Source organism: Schistocerca serialis, chromosome 6, assembly GCF_023864345.2.
Source record: "Schistocerca serialis cubense isolate TAMUIC-IGC-003099 chromosome 6, iqSchSeri2.2, whole genome shotgun sequence".
Lineage (NCBI taxonomy): Eukaryota > Metazoa > Arthropoda > Insecta > Orthoptera > Acrididae > Schistocerca > Schistocerca serialis.
The window spans coordinates 335,695,505-335,715,232 of record NC_064643.1 but is presented as its reverse complement, the minus strand read 5'-3'; the positions used below and the strand labels follow the sequence as shown (position 1 = coordinate 335,715,232).

The 19,728-nt window shown below is 38.4% G+C and overlaps 1 protein-coding gene across 2 annotated transcripts in view; it reads left to right on the top strand.

Moving 5' to 3' along the window:
• Positions 1–4,445: 4,445 nt before the first annotated feature.
• Positions 4,446–19,728, top strand: part of LOC126484475 (Sjoegren syndrome nuclear autoantigen 1 homolog) — a 46,773-nt gene continuing 31,490 nt past the window's right edge. Inside the window, exon 1 of one of the 2 annotated variants that reach the window (XM_050108001.1) lies at positions 4,446–4,601. In XM_050108001.1, the coding sequence (XP_049963958.1) occupies positions 4,550–4,601 (52 nt within the window). In that variant the 5' untranslated portion in view covers positions 4,446–4,549. Of the gene's footprint in view, positions 4,610–19,728 lie in introns of both variants that reach the window. The other variant, XM_050108002.1, reaches the window with a different exon arrangement.

The window sequence follows — 19,728 nt, the reverse complement described above, 5'->3', positions numbered from 1 at the left end:
TACTATGAGACATTATTAATACATACACACTTCTGAGCCTTTTTTTTTTCTTTTTTTTTTTTTGGAAAAATAAACTATGAAAATTTGTAACTTTTCGCGAATTTCGGAATTATATTTTGAAAATATGAAGTCACAGAATGTTAACTGTCTTGAGAAATAATAAAGTGGAAGGACTGCTGACCGTCAGCTACAATATTAATGCATTAAATTCTTAAACTGTCAAAATATTTGTACATAAAGATGAAATAATCTTAAATGTTTTGGTTATTTAGAAATTATTTTCTCCAAATCCCCATACTAAAAGTTCTAAAAATTGCATGATACGGTCATGGGTCATTGTACTTAGGGAATGTACAATCAACGCAGGCAATACTTGTCTGTACAAAATGTGAGAAATTTTTTAGGTAGACTAGCTCCACTCTCAAGGTCAAAAAACTCATGGACACTTAAAGATTTAAACTGATCACTGATTTTAAGTAAATGTCCTGCAAAACTCCTATTTCTGAATCAAAATAATTACTTTACAAAATTAGAAGTAAGTGGGAAAACAATTCATAGTTTTGTTCGAAAACGTTTTATAATAAAAATATTTATACCCATTTTTCTTTTTATGGTGTTATTCACAAATCATTGTTGTCTTCTGTCATGATTTTACTTCTTCATGACTTTCTATGAATTAAAATTGTCTACAATGTAACACTCAACACTGCACTGTTGAAAAGAGTTCAGCTTCTCTTTTTTTCATCTGCTTGTTATTGAACTTGTTTAGCCAAGCTGAATTTGCTCACAGACAAGGATGATCCAACAAGAGCAGAACTTGGGGAATGGGAACTGCACACTGATCTTTTGATGATGGCCATTTGAAAGCATTATGAGGACCATTGGGTGGCACAAAGGAGATGATTATATCTTGCAGCTCATGAGAGATACTTATTATCTCTCCCATCCATCATTGATTGTAATACGCACAAGAAACCAAGTGGCTCACTACAAAGTCTTCTAATGTCTACTGTGGTCTCTGCACTTCACACACAGTAACGGGCTGCATCTCATGGAAAACCGTTTTTGCAATGTATGTGCCATTCTGGGATGTGACCCAGTAGTGACGCGATTGAATTCCTACCATAGGCTTCATAGTGGGCCACTCTTCTTCTTTTTTACACGGAATTCCCTTAATGTACTTTCATTTAGAATTAAGAATTTCATATTTGTTACTAATGGTGATTTTGTATACTCAAATCCAGTAGCATCTCTTATAGCATCATCAGCTTCATGCTGGAGATGAAATCTCGTTGCAATATGTTTACCGAGACTTCCTACCCCATCACATGCGTTTTTTCCATGAACTGTTGCGGTAAATATCCGTTTTTTGTCTTAATTCCTGTACTACAGTGTTGACCAAGCTCATAAAGCTGAAAGTGGTTTTTATAATGAGATGCTGCACCATCAATCACATACACATGTTTAGGCAATGCATGGCCTCTAGATGCTATGTCATCAGTTATCATGTTAACAGCACAGCTTGCATGTGTATTGTCATGAATGACACATCACTGGCAAAAGCAAAACAGCTTGATGTTCCAAGGAAGTGAACACCACATTTGAATATTGACACCTGTTATTTGTGCCAGTGGTGACTTTTGAGTTTAGATCTACAAATCAACAGACCAGTTCCCAGAAAAGTCAAAACGAAGAATTAAATTGTCAGTATTCTCGGATGTGGCTGATTTTACTTCCGCTATGGACTGTCTCTGAATCCTCTGGATATGATGGTGAGCTATTCCCTTCATGACTCAATGCCTAACCTCCCCAACAAACTTCTTTGGCTTTACCTATCTTCTTCACCAACTCTCCTCCCTCCCACAATGCATATGTTACATCATTGTCAGTATCCTGAAGGTGTAATGCTTCAACAGTCATCACTTCAGCACCAGGACACACTGTACACTCGTGAACCAACATTTATTTTGTGGCACTGCTTATGGCAAAACAATAAAGTTTCAGATTAGTGCAGTAAATAATGTGCATACATCCTTCGCTGGCTGGCATTTTACCCATTGCAGTCGTAAGGAGAAGAATTTTGTGAGACCAGTTTTTAAATTTGTCTTCTTCTTTTCATTAGGAGGTATGCTTCTCTTATTGATCTTGTCATATATCTTTTTACCTTCTTCGCCATTTTCACTAACAAAGATATCAGCCTGGTTAGGACTTTGTCTCCTGCAATCTGTGCCATCACTTACATAATGTTCCAGAGCAACAGTAAGCATATCATCTTGCAACAGATTCCCACTGTAAGAATCCGGGCATGCGCAATACCTTTCCCATTCTTTATTTTATGAGCTTTTGAAATTGAATAATGTGAGGAAGTGGGCATGTATTTCTCTATCTGCTGCTTAGAGTAGCTACATGGTATCAGTGTCAGTAACTGTACCTTCTCAGTATAGGTGGCTGCTGAGATAACATTACTCAGGTTTTGAAACCACACATCACATTTTCTGCACATATTACTACCTTCAGATTCTGCACCAAGTGCATCTACATTATACACTTCACAAAGTTTTGAAGATGTTACTTGTGTAAAACATGTTACAGTTTCTACACATTTTCTTTTTACATAATGTTTTCAAACTTAAATTTCGTATTTTCGCTTTAAATTTGAAAGTTAAAGGAAGCCCATAAGTGTGTGAATGTCATCTAAATTTCAACACACTAAGAGAAAGCTTTAACGCAAAATATCTGCCAGGTCTCCAGTACTTTTTGTTCATTAGTTATATATTTATATATGTACTGTATTATTATAAGGGTTATTTACAAAATGTACATTTTTAAAGTGCCATGCCATTTACAAAAAATACGGTAAAACGAAAATACTTTATTTCTTAACACTTATGATATACCGGTCTAATACATATATTTTTTCCAGAGAAATTCATGACCACGAGTTGACGTGACTTGTATGAGATAAAATCACCCTCTAGCTACTACCACAGTCTAACATAGCAGTCGCGGCACTCACTGCTGTAATAGTTGTTGCCGTTTGACAGATGGAGCGATACTAGCCGCGGCGAGTAAGGTGAAAGTCAGACGTGTCGTAAGCATAATGTTTGTTTTGCATCCATTTCCTACGTAATTTACGAAATATTTGCCTCCAAGGCTTTGTGTAGTATCAGACGGCATATATATTTCTAAAAATGATTCTAAAATAAGGGCAAGTATGGACAAAAACCACGAATCGAGTGGCAAGCTACAACACATTCGTCAAGAAACACTTGTGATGTTGGATGGAATTGCAGCTTACCACGTTGATTTCAAAAGAATATAAACACACAGACTCACAAGTAGGAAACACAGACACGTACCTCTACATGCAAAAGCGATCTAGAGCTCATTTATCGTTCTGTAGGCCTACTATGTCATTGTTGCCTGTTGCCACAAGTACGACCTTCATCTTCATATTATTCTAAGTGGGTCAAGCAACTGCCAAATAGTGTGAGAAATATGTTGAAAACATTATAATGAGCTGATTACATTACATTTCACGCAAAACCAAATATTTGAATAATTTTCAAACAATCTGTCAGTGAACAAGGTGCCAACAAAATAATGTCATCACACAAAGGAAGCAAGGAAAATTAAGTGACTAACAACAGAAGTGAATGAAATACATACCAAACATTACGCTCTCGTACGACACGAATAACTGAACTTAATCTAACCACTTCATCGTCAAAGCAGATCAGTGTTGACGATTCACACGAGTCCGGCACTGATACATGGAGAGATGAACTGGCTGCTTCTGAGTCATAAGACTGTTTTACAGCTTTAGATGGATTGTCGGATCTTTGTGGCAGTTTCCTCTTCATCGTCAGTTGATGTGGCTTATTTGGGACGTCAAACAGTGTGGGTACTGCATTCCACACGAGTTTATTATTGTCTGCGTTCATGAACTGGTTTTGTTCGGAATGTAGCGAACAAAACCTAATATTATTATACTGGTTAAATGGGTCTTTTTTATTATGTCTTCTCGTCTGCTGTTGATTAGCTATTTTCTGCTCCTAAAACGAATCATTAATACATATGTAGTTTGCAAGTGAATCCTGACGATACAGTTTAGTAACATGATGGTTTATACATCTCAGGGTCCTTAGTAAACAAAAAAAGACATCTGTGGTGTCTTCTTCCTGTTTTTGGTGGAATTTATTGTGCTAGAAACACTCCCGCTTGTAAAAATCACTGTATAAATCAAAATAAACAACCACTATTCGCTTTCACGTTCGCGCCGAACTTATAGTTAAGTTACTGGTCGCTTGGGGCGCTGCTGGCGCGGTAGGCAACAAACTCGAGGCTGTGCTACTACAAACATATCGATCCCAGCTAACTCTCTCGATATCGTTATTGCACTCTCAGATTGGTTTTCGGTATGTACAACAAGAAGGAATACCTCTCAATAGCATCTTTGATGTAGTGGCATATTTGAATTAGTTTTGATTACTGACAACAAACATTGTGTGTCTGTGGTTTTGGCGTGCATGTTTTATTAGTTGTATTTATGGCTCAACACGGTGCATTACTCCAAACATATAATCAGGAACTGGTGAAATGTACGTATGTAAGTGCGTTTGGGTGTGAATAACGCCAGCGGTTTTCCATAAACAGTGCATTTTGCAAGCACAGTGGTTGTTGGTTGTGCCGATAGATATTATTTTTTGATCCTGATTAATAGCATACTATACGCTTGTGTTCAATTGCTGCTTGCCACAGGTGACATTTCATGGTTTCATTGCAAATATATGGCGGTGGAAAAGAAGTTTTCAGTCTAATATTTAACTGAGATTGCCAGCCCCTTAACGGTCGCTCGCTCAATTACACATCTGTGTAAGTGAAAGAAATTCGCCCTTAACATGATATCAATTGAGTTGTTTACGTCACCAAACTGAATCTACCACAAATAAATATTAGTCTTAAAAAAAGCGAATGCCTCGGTTATTTTGCTAGTAACAGCAGATAAACAATCGAATAGGAAGTCAAATGCTTTATATAAAATTAACCTTTCTGCCACAACGTGGAATATCAGGACACGTGTCACAAGGTCGTATCTTATACGACACGTAGTCGGAAAAGCCTTTTTTTTCCCTCTTATAAATCGGTTTCATGTTGTTGACCTATAGTCTACAACAAACGCTAGCGCTGTTTCCTACACAAGCGAAAACCAACAATACGTGTTGGGTGACACCGCCTTGTGGTAGGATGGTTAAGAACGCTACCATTTCCACACACTACATTCCAACAAGGAAAATAAGATAGTGACAGACAAGTTTGAGTGATTCTCGTACTGCGAGGGTGTTTGTCACTAACAACTGAAATGGCACTAAATGAACGTAAGGCGTCTTAATTTAAATACAGAATAGAAACTTTTTAAGTCCAAATACAAAATACTGCTTTCAGAGCTGTATTAATAAATTGCTGCTTGCAAACTTTTACATACAGAACATTTGGTTGTGTATGAGTATGCTGTCTATTGGAAACAAGTTCTTTTTGTTCTTAATAACCTCATTATTCCATACAATGTTAACATTGTAATTTGCAAATACACACTCCAGTTGCTAACATAATGTTTAGACTATTAATATGTGTAGTTTTAAAGATTTTGGTGATTTGCTAAAAATTATTGCACCAACACAAAAAGCTCCCTTGTGCTGCCACAATAAGGGTATTTTGAAATCTTGTGTTGTAATAATACAACATTAAAAGCAAATGTTTTTATTTCCGTTTAATGGCAAATCACCTTATCCATAAATACTTTTCTATATTTTTACACTATCTTGCTTGAGCATGGCATTAATATTTTTTATATATTTTTAATCATGCTCTTCATATGTTTATGATTTTCCTGACCTATGTTGGTTGTAAATAAAGTTTTAAAAACCTTATGATACCAGTACTTTTTATTTTAAAGCTCTGGTGTAGAGTTGTGGATCATACAAACTGAGGGTAAATGGCAAACACTGAGTGACACATGTAAGTTAACATTTGTATAGTTGCTGGTAAACAGCTGTGACAAGAATTCCATTTTCTCCGGAACAGCAACAGAGGGATTAATAACGGCACATCTGTATAAAACTGCAAAAAGTATGATTTTGAAAATCAAAAAAAGGGATTTCCTAAGGGTGGAGGTATCAAAATATTTAATTTTTAACCGATGTGAACCCAACTAATCATAAAAACTTCAAGGTCAATGTATCAATAAATGACTTTAAAAATTTTATTTTCTGTGGTTTTATCATCTGTTGTGATTAGTCATCCTTTTTTGTCTTTACAGCATGTATTAACTTTTTTCATGTGATTGTAGTCTTTTGCAGAAATGTTGGGAAGACCATAAGAGAAGTAAGTTGCTGTATTTCCTGTGAAATTTATGAATGTGTTCAGAATTAAATGCTATGCTAATTCTTAATACTTGGTCAATGTTTGAATAATGTAATCTGATATAGATTACATTTTACAAACAACAGAAGAAGATAAGCTGCACACGAAGCAGTAGGCTCAATATGTCTCATAGTGAACAAAAGCTTGTTTATTTTACCTGCAGTTATGCCTAAGAAAGAAACTCCATTTTCAATTGCATTGATACTCTTGAAAATAGTAATTCAGTAAATGATATTAAAACAGATGCAATAAATAAAAGATTAAACATTATGTACAGTGTTTGAGGAACTGTGGGATATTCAAAGCCAAAGAAACGATACAATACCCTTCTGCACAGAATTAATCACAAGTGTCAATGTCATTGGGTGAGGGCAAAGGTGGCATTAAGTTAGGAGCAAAATGGCTGTTAGGTAGACAAACTCAAAAGGTTGTGGTCCAAGCCTTTACCAAAGAAATCAAGAGAATGAGTTTCATCTTTCCTTACACAAGATCAGTACATGAAGAAAACAAAACAGAAAATATGTTCGTTGTATAAAAGTTCTAAACAAGCAAAACATTAGATCATAATGCTCTTAAACACACAATGCTAGTGGATGTCACTGAAAACAGTGTCCTGTACTTCTCGAATCAAAACAAAAGTTTAAAAATGAAAGAATAAACTTTACATGACCCAAAAGGTATTGATGATTATCAACTTGATCTTCAAGGACTACAGTTTGGTCTTTCAGATATGGCCAAAGAAACTAGGAAGAAAATGTTTGTATTTGGTGACAGCAATACATGTTGACTAAAATTTGTCAAATAATATTGCTTGCATTGAACAGTTATTAGCTCTGAAACAATGTATGAAATTAATAATCTATGATACATCACAAATATAAAAGTTTTGTTCACATGGCTGTGTTCCAGACTACAAGGGAGGAAGGAGAGGTCTTTGCCTTGATTTATTCATTGGCTTTGTTCAGGTAATTCCCAAGCTGCCTCAGACTGTTTTCCAAGAAACACAGTATATTTTTTCAGGACACTTTAAGGTAACAGGTTTGTTCTAAGCCAAAAAGCGCTCACAAATATAACGTACTCTGAAAATGCTGGAAATATAAGAGAAGTATGTGCATTATTAAATTTTGTTGCCAGAGAGATCATTTTCTATAAATTTTCACCCAGTTTTAAAGTACAGACCTAGGGAAATTAGTAAAAATAGAAACAGACACTTGAAATGTGTTACAATAGGGGAAAATTGAATTATTCAAGAAAGTTCGTTGTGGTATAGCAGCAATATGATTCATCAAATATTGCTGCAAAAGCTTTTGGATTGAAGACTGGCTTCTTCCAGTCTTCTTTGCTCAGTGTGAAATACAGGTAGTTTACTCTTAATTTCTTTGCTTAAAAATGCATAATTCATTATACGCTGAGGTGACAAAAGTCATGGGATAGTGATATGCACATATACAGAAGGCGGCAGTATCGCATACACAAGGTATAAAATGTCGATGCATTGATGGAGCTGTCATATGTACTCATGTGATTCATGTGAAAAGGTTTCCACTGTAGTTATGAGATTTCCACACTTCTAAATATCTCTAGGTCCACTGTTTCCGATGTGGTAGTGAAGTGGAAATACGAAGAGACACATACAGCACAAAAGCGTACAGGCCGACCTCGTCTGTTGACTGACAGAGACCACCGACAGTTGAAGAGGGGTTGCAATGTGTAATAGGCAGACATCTATCCAGACCTTCACACAGGAATTCCAAACTGCATCAGCATCCACTGCAAGTACTATGACAGTTGGACGTGAGGTGAGAAAACTTGGATTTCATGATTGAGCGGCTGCTCATAAGCCACACATCACGCCGGTAAATGCAAAACAATGCTTTGATTGGTATAAGGAGCGTAAACATTGGACGGCTGATCAGAGGAAAAATGTTGTGTGGAGTGAAGAATTTTGGTACACAATGTGCCGATCCAATGGTAAAGTGTGGGTATGGCGAATGCCCAGTGAACGTCATCTGCCACCATATGTAGTGCCAACAGTAAAATTCTGAGTTGGTGGTGTAATGATGTGGTCGTGTTTTTCATGGAGTGGGCTTGCACACCCTGTTTTGAATGGCATCATCACAGCACAGGCATATATTGATGATTTAAGCACCTTCTTACTTCCCACTGTTGAAGATCAATTCGGGAATGGCGACTGCTTCTTTCAATGCAATTGACCACCTGTTCATAATGCATGGCCTGTGGCAGAGTGGTTACATGACAATAACATCCATGTAATGGACGGCCTGCATAGAGTCCTAATCTGAATCCTATAGAACACCTTCGGGATGTTTTGGAATGCCGACTTCGTGCCAGGCCTCATAGACCGACATTGATACCTCTCCTCAGTGCAGCACTCCACGAAGAATGGGCTGCCATTCCCCGAGAAACCTTCCAGCACCTGATTGAAAGTGGAAGCTGTCATCAAGGCTAAGCGTGGGCCAACAGCATACTGAATTCCAGCATTACCGTTGGAGGGCGCCACAAACTTGTAAGCTATTTTCATCCAGGTGTCCAGATACTTTTGATCACATAGTGTATTAATTACAGATATTATCCATAAGGGTAACTCCGTATGACAGTCACAACATAACTCTTTAAGCTATAATGTAAATTATTTTAGGTACTGTGACTTGTTACAGTGCTATAACCATATCAATATAAATTTGTCACCAACAACAATAAAACCTGGCTTACATTTGTGCATAAAGTGAAGAATTTATGAATCAGACCTGGAAATAAACTCGGTTAGAATGATTTACTCATGTTTTGTAAGAATTGTCGAACATCATGAGAAAACAAAAATAGTCTCAAAACTCTGAATCTAATTCCTGGTATGACATATTGTCTACATTACTGAGATAAACCAGTCTATAAGAAGGGAGCAACCACTGACATAAATAATTACTTGAAAGAGTAATTCCAGACCAAATGGAATCTTGCTTCAGTAACTACTATCTCCTAAACAACTCATAGCACAGCTTCAAAAAAAAAAAAAAAAAAAAAAAAAAAAAATGCAGTATAGAATTTTTTTCCCATGAACTGCTAAACAGACTGGATAAAAGAAAGTCAGTCTTTGGGACTTTTCTAAATTTGCTTAAGACATTTGATCTGTGCATCATTTAGTATTTTTATCCACATTAGGAACTTAGAGTATAGGAGGAATCTCACTAAATTTCCGATGTAGAATACAAAGTGCTAAACTGTATTATAAGAGTGAAGGTAAGGTACTAACAGTAAAATCAACATACAATACTCTCAACTGTGGAGTTCCTATTGTATTTTATTAAGACAGTTGTGTTTGTGACAGAGAGTGAAGAAATAACTGTAATGGATAGACACATTCGTTATTACAATAAAATAACCAGATGTGATTGTTGTAGGATACTGTGTTAAAAACACACACACACCCAACCAACCTTTGTACTGTGGAGAATGGAGATGTAATATCTTGTTTTTCATAATCATCAAATATTTTTGTCACTTGAGCTTGTCATTAATGGCATTTGTTTATGTCCATCTGGTTTGCTACCCTTAATGTGACTGTAGGACTGCCAGGAGGCCATTTGTTGTTATCTCAGTTATTTGTCATTATATTCAATTTGACACTGCGTGGGGCACTTTGACAAGATATATCAATTCTATATTTTTGATGTAGCTCCATTATTGTTATGTGTTCATCTCACAGTGGCAGTTGCTATCCAGCTTTGTACATTGTTTTCCTTCCTTCTCGCTTGTGTTGTTCTTGTCTGTACATGACTGCAAAACACAATAAATGGCATGTAATTATGTACGTAATCAAAGTAGCACTTCATGCTATATTTTTAGAGTGGGTATATTATTGATTTGTTATTGGCATTGCTTTTCCGGCAAACAATGAAGCAGAAATTTTTTATTGCACTAGTCTTTATTGTTTTTTCTCACACAACCTAAAAAACACATCAATGAATGTGAGGCATTAATGGTTTTTTCGGTCTTATAGCTTTTATTGCTGTATCTTTTATTGTTCCCCTATCCAGCTCATGTGTCTGTAGGATCTTTATTTAATTATTGTAATCAGTTTTCTGGCATAAATAATTGTGATGGTCACACCGTGTTACATTGCAGAAGTGTTGAGAACTACACTTTCCACGATTTCAAGAACCATAAGAAGCTACAGGGACACTGATGGCTATGCAAGGATATTATGATCAGGCTTGAAAAGAGCAACATTGGCAAGAGATGACCACTTTCTACAACTTCAAGTTCTCCACCACCGTCACATCACTGCCGTTGAAGTGCGAAATGGACTCCAAATTTAAGGAGTCAATATTAGTGAGAGAACCATGCAAAGAAGACTGGAAGAAGCCAGTCTTCAATCCAGAAGACATGCTACACACCCAGAGCTCATGAGAGAAAATCACACAGCTCAGTTATGTTACTCAAGGGAGTGTAGTAACTGGCAAGTACAGCAATGGAAGCAGTTATTTCTCGATGATGAGTCTCAATTTGGCCTATGATACCTTTTGATAGAATAAGGCCCGGGGAAAGTTATTCCCCTTGTACATTCTCACACAGGATGCCTTTTCAGGGAGTTTCTATGATGGTGTGGGCGGGAATCAGTATGACTTAAAGATGGATTTGGTCTTTGTGGAATGTGGGAGCCTTGCAGTATATTGGTATGTGAAGGATGTCCATTTGAAGAATATTTTGCCTTTTGATCCATTTATTGGTAATGGTTTTACACTAATGTATGACAATGCATTCCTGCATGTTGCAAGAGTTCTGGGGTGAAGCGGAGACTCATGTTGTGGTTTGGCCTGCTGAAAACTGTGTTTTGAATCCTGTTGAGCATTTATGTGGTTAGCTGGGAGAAGAGGTCACCAGCAGTTTTCAGAGACCCTATGGGACCTATGGGAGGTCCTCTTGAAAGAATGGGATGGGTGATTCCTCAAGAGGACATTCGAGCATTAATCAGGAGCATGCCTGAAAGGTTGGATGCCTTGATTGGTGCAGGAGGAGGTGACAGATGCTTTTGAAGAAGAAGTTAAGTGTAGAAAACCAAAACACAGGTGCTTTAGCTTCACAAACTTCCTGAAAATTTGCTTGAAATGCGAATCCATTCTTGTTGTTTCCACATCTCAGACTCCTTGATGGGACTGTACCACAATGTTTTATCAAAAAATGGAAAATCCAGGATGGAATGAAACAGTGTTATGAAAAGGATAGTTGCTGTTCACCATATAGCAGAGATGCTGAATTGTAGATGGGCACAACAAGAAGACAGACAGAAAATGAGCTTTGTCGAAAATAGACAACATATATGCACACACTCACACACATGACCATCGACTCTGGCATCAGCTGCCACAGACTGGTCGTGTGTGTTTTTATTTTCAGCAAAGGCCTTGGCCGAAAGCTTACTTTCTGACAGTCTTTTTGTTGTACCTATCTGCAACTTAGTGTCTCCACAATATTAGGAGTAGCAGCTCTACTTTTCATAATATCACCACAATATTTTATCATAAAAAAGTAGATTAGTGTCATAAAAGTGACTAGAATTCAAAATAAAAGAATTAGAGTAAACATTTTTTTAAGAAATTGAGGTATTGCGTTTTTTAGTGTCAATGAATATAGATCTAACGATGGGTGTGCTGAAATGCCTCGTACGGGAAATTGCATAATAAGATAATTACATATACGTATGCATAATGAAGCGACAGAAATTTGTAGCAAGGCCAGGACTTCAACCAGGGTCACGTGCTCACTAGGCAGATGTGCTAGCTGCTATGCCGCCCTGGCACAGTGGCTTGGCACAATTGGGCGGACTATCCTAGCACGCCTCTTTTCTCAATATGAATTCCCGTTCATGCTCAGTCCACTTGGTATTCCCTCTAAACTTGAACACCAAGTGGGTTGACACATGAATGGGAATTTGTATTGAGGAGGGAGGTGTGTAGAGTAGTCCATGCAGTTGTGCAAAGCACTGTGCCTCGGTGGCTTGATGGTTAGCATGTCACCTGTGATCAGGATACCCGGATTCAAATCAAAGACTTGGGTACAAATTTTCATTTATTGCTTCATCCTGCATACATATACAGGGTGGTCCATTGATAGTGACCGGGCCAAATATCTCACGAAATAAGCATCAAACGAAAAAACTACAAAGAACAAAACTCGTCTAGCTTGAAGGGGGAAAGCAGATGGCCCTATGGTTGGCCCACTAGATGTTGCTGCCATAGGTCAAACGGATATCAACTGGGTTTTTTTAAATAGGAACCCTCATTTTTATTACATATTTGTGTAGAACTTAAAGAAATATGAATGCTTTAGTTGGACCACTTTTTTCGCTTTGTGATAGATGGCACTGCAATAGTCGTAAACGTATAAGTACGTTGTATCACGTAACATTCCGCCAGTGCGGACAGTATTTGCTTCGTGATACATTACCCATCTTAAAATGGACCGTTTACCAATTGCAGAAAAGGTCGATATCATGTTGATGTATGGCTATTGTGATCAAAATGCCCAACTGGCTTGTGCTATGTTAGCTGCTCGGTATCCTGGACGACATCATCCAAGTGTCCAGCCCGTTTGCCAGATAGTTACATAATTTAAGGAAACAGGAAGTGTTCAGCCACATGTGAAACGTCAACCACAACCTGCAACAAATGATGATGCCCAAGTAGGTGTTTTAGCTGCTGTTGCGACTAATCTGCACATCAGTAGCAGACAGATTGTGCGAGAATTGGGAATCTCAAAAACGTCGGTGTTGAGAATGCTACATCAACATCGATTGCAGCTGTATGATATTTCTATGCATCAGGAATTGCATGGCGACGACTTTGAACATCGTGTACAGTTCTGCCACTGGGCACAAGAGATGACAGATTTTTGGTACGCGTTCTATTTAGCGATGAAGCGTCATTCACCAACAGCGGTAACGTAAACCGGCATAATATGCACTATTGGGCAACGGAAAATTCACGATGGCTGTGACAAGTAGAACATCAGCAAGCTTGGCAGGTTAATGTAAGGTGCGGCATTATGGGAGGAAGGATAAGTGGCCCCCATTATATTAATGGCAATCTACATGGTGCAATGTATGCTGATTTCCTACGTAATGTTCTACCGATGTTACTACTGCATGGCAGAATGGCGATGTATTTTCAACATGATGGATGTCCGGCGCATAGCTCGCGTGCGGTTGAAGCGGTATTGAATAGCATATTTCATGACAGGTGGATTGGTCGTCGAAGCACCATACAATGGCCCGCACATTCACCAGATCTCACGTCCCTGGATTTCTTTCTGTGGGGAAAGTTGAAGGATATTTGCTATCGTGATCCACCGACAACGCATGACGCATTGTTAATGCATGTGCAAACATTACAGAAGGCGAACTACTCACTGTTGAGAGGAATGTCGTTACACATATTGCCAAATGCATTGAGGTTGACGGACATTATTTTGAGCATTTATTGCGTTAATGTGGTATTTACAGGTAATCACGCTGTAACAGCATGCATTCTTAGAAATGATAAGTTCACAAAGGTTCATATCACATTGGAACAACTGAAATAAAATGTTCAAACGTACCTGTGTTCTGTATTTTAATTTAAAAAACCTACCTGTTACCAACTGTTCGTCTAAAATTGTGAGCCATATGTTTGTGACTATTAAAGTGCCATCTATCACAAAGCAAAAAAAGTAGTCCAACTACGGCATGCTGAGTTGCAAAATGTAGTGTTTTTGGATACAGTGCATTTCAACCTGCCGTGCAGTAATAGTTGCGTACACATCGCTATAATCTCCACTAAAATTCTGTCACACACATCAAAATACTGGAACTGCGTCACTAAATAATCCATCAAGGTACGAGTAGGGGACCAGCTGATCTAGTGTGACTGTGACTACAACCTTAGTATGGAATGAGAACCTGCATATTGATTAAGGAGAGGAGCAAGACACTGCATCTGTGACAAAGTGACATCGAGGGTGGGCAGCTAGAGCATAAGGGGCCTGTGACATGAATCAAGGATGGTGCAATGAGTAGTAGGACTGAATGGGAGAGATATATAGATGACACCTTCCCCCTCACCCCCCCCCCCCCCTCCTTCCCCACACCTATCCCACCACATGTTGGTCAGCTCCTCAGCAGACTTGATATTGGTGGTGTGGTCATTTACTGTGACTGTTGGACACATAGATCCAGTCTAACACTTGTGAATTATTTTGTCCTCAGTTATACCAGGGAAAACTGGAGGGCCACATCAGGTGTGCTTGAATGATTTAATTGGTAGCATATTCCAACAAAAGGATCAGGATTCCAGTTTTGTATCCCAGTTAGGCCAACAGTTCTTACTTGTGACATGTGCTTTGCATTGGGTAAAATGATTAATTCCTTTAAATTAAAAATATTTTCACAATCTTAATAAAGATTTGTGCTTTTGTAACTTTATCATGCAGTATTTTACTAAACTACTAACGTTACCATTTGCTGCTTGTGTCAATATACAGGGTGTACATGAAGTCCGGGAACACTTTCAATTATTTATTGCACAAGAACCAAACATTGCACAGATATCATGGTGCGGAGCGAGCTTTCTGTGTGTTGGAGTTCGACAAAAACAAGTGTGCTACAGCTGTCGAATCTGGGGTACAAAGCATCCACATGAATGCATTGAATTTGAGCATGATTCCCCAAAGGATAATGTTTTTTGTGCCCTGTCATATTGAAAACTACGGGCCATTCTTCTTCGCCGAGAGCACTGTCACTGGATATTCCTACTTGGACGTGTTGCAGTAATGGCTGATGCGTCAAATGCAATCAGACTCTCCATTCATCTTTCAGCAGGATGGGGCTCCACCCCATTTTCATCGTGAAGTTCGTGGGTACCTGAACATGGACCTGCCGCATCAATAGATCGGCCATGCTACAGAGGGGGACAGCTGTTTCATGAAATAGCCTTCCCGATCAGATCACACTCTGTGTGACTTTTTTCTGTGGCGACACATTAAAGATCTGTTGTATGTACTGCTGCCTCTACCATGTGATGTAGCAGAGCTCCGGCGGGAGGGAATATGGGAAGCGACTGCCACAATCGACGATGCCATGCTGAAACGGGTATGGCAAGAATTCAGTTACCGTATTGACATCTGCCGGGTCACTCATGGTGGTTCGCATACTGAATTTTGTAAAAAAAAAAAAATCAGGGTTTCTCTTCAAAATGCAATATGTATGACATCTGTAAAATGTTTAGTTCTTGTGCAATAAATAATTGAAAGTGTTCCCAGACTTTATGTACACCCTGTATTTCACTCATCATTCTGCAGTAATTTTGTGACAAGACGACAAGATAATCCTATCTCATCCATGCTGTTTAACATAGTCCTTGAGAAAGTCATCCTTGAAGTGAACAGCAATGAGAAAGGTACCAATCTAAATGGGAGAACATATTTGTTAGCACCTTCTGATGACTTACAGCCTCGGACACTGAGACTGTATTTTGGGGGTGTAGCCCAAAATACAAGCACAGTCGGTCTTAAAATCAAAGCTGAGAAGGTGAAAGTGATGGACCTATCCAGAGGAGCAGCACAGAGAGCCCCGATGCAACCAGGATATCAGTATTTGGTTAAGGCAGCAAAATTTGAGAATTGGGGAAGCTGTTTTAACAACTTAAAACTGGAGGTACTAGATTATCAATTTACCCAGAACATTTCAGCATGAGAGATATGGCGACACCACACAGTACGCAGAAAAACCAATCTTATTTATAGTGGTGTTACAGGCAACCGTAGACACTTAGTACCATAAAAGCAGGTGTTTAGAAACGGTGGCATTTGGGGGGGAGGGAGGGAAGAAACCCACAATCAAAAGGAAGCTGTTTAGCATAGAATGAGATGTGAGTGGTTGGACAAGGAAGAACCAGAGATGTTTTGAACTGATATGGTAATCAACCATTGTTTAAGAAATGAAAGCAAGAAGACAGTTGGTGTGGAGGATGAATATTGGTATACCACTGTAGACTGCCAGATTTCTCTAATTTTGCTGTTACAACTGTCGCACAAAATGCACATGAGATTAGATATGCTTTTTACTTGTTTTGAACATGTGCCTTTACATTCTATGAGGGAAAACTACATTGTTGTGTCCGACTCTACAAATTGTTGAGCAACACAAACTCGTGACAAATTGTATACTCCTCTCTGGATTTTCTCATCCACTATTTGTATATTTCTGACTGTAAAATAAAAAATTACCAGTTGGGATCTTCTGCAACTTATTGCAGGAATTTGATCGTGCTAATCTTAAAATTTTGGTAGAGATTTTTGAGAAAGTGGAATATGTGGTTCAGTACATTCCTGGACTAGTTGTTATTTAAGAAACATGATTCAAGCAGATAGAATAGGGTATTGAAGTGATTCACAGGAAGACACCACACAATCTGCATGGAGAGTAATTACAGTGAGGGTTCCACAATGTTGGAACATTGGCCCATTACTGTTTTTGGCCTGTGGTAATGAACTGTCGTTTTATTTTGATCAGCATGCAGAATTAATCCTTTCTGAATGTGAATTTGTAAGGACTGTTATCAAGCAAATCAAATACACATTAACTGAGAAAACAGTAAATTATGTTTTTGTAGAAGCTATGAACTGGTTTTGCACAAATGAGCTAGCATTAAACTCTGAAAACAGATATGACTCATCCAGTTTGGTACTTCCAATTGATGATATGTACAAACTAGAAATAATAAAGACATTGGAAGAAAATTCTCAGTTATTTACCACGCATGACGACAAAAACTGAAACCATAAAAAGCATATAAAAGACTTAAAACATTGAGGTTCAGCTACAACTGTCACAAAAATAACTCATAACTGTGAGGACAAAGAAGTGAGTGAGTTAACGTACCCTGGATGTTTTCAATCATTGATGCTTGATAGGGCAATTGTTCATTTAAATGAACAGTGTTCATTGCGCTATAGAAGATAATTACAATTGTGTGTTTGGTGCCCGCCTGTACATCTTGACAAATTCTGTATAAGCAGTTGGGGATGTCACCTACATTCACACAATATGTCTGTTGACTGGTGAAATATTTTGTCAACAACCTGTTAGAGTTGCACAGTAATTAAGATATTCACAAACACAACAGTAAAGAGAGAAATTTTATATACTACCGACTAGTGAATTTATGTTTATACGAGTGAAATGCACAGCTATAAAATTCTTTGATAACCTATCTCTAGTATATGCAGGGCTGGGCCCCTGCATATTCGGCCACCGCACTTGTAAATATGCTTCACAGGTCACGCGTAGACCCTGTAAGTTGTTTGTCGATAGAAGAGTCTGTGTGCTGTTTACTGCCAAGCCGCCTCGATGTCTTGCGGCGCAAGCCACACTGATATGTGGCATGCAGATCGCAGTAAACAGCACATCAATTGCAGATACCTATTTGCATTCGTACCATTATGTGTCCACATGGCACTGTGCTGGTATTCCTCCATGGACGGGTACTTACATCGCAGCGCAGCCCCTCAACAGCCATTTTGGCTTTTCGCTCCTGATTGACTGCCTGCTGCACTCAAACCTAGGCTGGACTATGATGCCTGCTGCTGCTGCTACTCTCCAACAGTGTCATATTGCACCTTCCCCAGGACCACAGCCATTGTCAGCATGTCACACTCTGGAAGGCACCGCATCCTCAGTGTATTGCCACTACCGGCAATTGTAGGCTTTGCCATAGTGTCAACTGCTGCACACCATTACAGAAGAACTCTTAAGTTGTATTTATGTTTGAACCTTTGTTCTCTAAAGCTATACTGTGTTTAGTTCTTGGTAAATAAACAAACTTTCTGTCTAAACAGGGTTCTTGAGGCTCAAGACTACCATGTCATCCTCTGCCAATAAATGTCACTGGATGTGGCTATGGAGGGCATGTGTTTAGCACACTGTTCTCCTGGTGGTGTGATGAATAAACATATAATTGTTGTTTCAATGCGGGAACATCAATCACACCTTTGGCACACCACTTGGAGGAGGATACTTCAGTTGGCAGTGAGGATGTGGAGTTTCTTTTTTCTGTACCACTCTCGTCTCAAAGGCGACTGGCTTGTTTCTGGGCCTTCTCCCCCAGTGCTTTGTGCTCCACTAGGTAGTTTCTCCTTAGCTTTGATGTTATATATACAGGGTGATTCACGAACATATGCAAATATTTTAATACGTTATTCTACAAGTAAAACTAAAGAAAAAAGTCCATATAAACATATGTCCGCAAATGTTTAGTTACGGAGTTATGGCTAATAAAAGATTTTGCCTGAAATTTAGCAAATTCACTAATATGAAGCCATCGCAAAACTGTACGAGGTTACAGTAAAGCACTATTTCCATTTGTTGGTCTGGTGAATCTAAGAAAACATGTCCCAAACGTGTATCTATAGTAGTTTTCCAGAACATCCAGAGAAGCAAAGATTATTATACAAGTAAATTTGTTCGGTTGGTTGGTGTGTGGGGGTTGAAGGGACCAGACTACAAATGCCATTGGTCCCGTAAATTTGTTTACTTTCCATTAATAATGTGGAAACGTTAATGTCATTGTTGGCAACTGTTAGTGACATGTTTCAGCTGTTTCTCTACAACCTCTGTTGAAAGCTCTGTGCAATTCTCTGGAATTTAAAAAACAAAGTGGACCAAGTAGTTGTTAATAAATTAAAATTTTTACAAAATTACTTCTTTGCCTCTCTGGATGTTCTGGGACATGTTTTATTAGATTAACCAGAGCAATAACAACAAAATAAATGGAAATTGTGCTTTACTTTAACCTCATACAGTTTTGTGATGGCTTCATATTAGCGAAGTTGCCAAATTTCAAGCAAAATCTTTTATTGGCCATAACTCCGTAAATAAACATCTGCAGATCAATGTTTATATGAACTTTTTTCTTTAGTTTTACTCGTAGAATAACATATTAAAATATTTGCATATCTTCGTGAATCACTCTGTGTAGACTGAAACGTCAAGTGAAAATTTGTACCAAGGCTGGGAATCGAACCTGGGTCTCCTGCTTACTTGACAGGTGCGTTAGCAACTAAGCCGCCTTGGCACAGCGGTTCATACAACTGCACGGATTACCCTGGCATGCCTCCTTCCTTGATTCAAATTCTCACTGCCACCCCAAGCTACTTTAAATTCCCCCTTACACACAAACAGAATTGCTGAGGCTCTCCTTGTTTTCGAATAGCATCTCAGCACCAAACGTTAATGGGGGATGCAGCAGGTGCAGG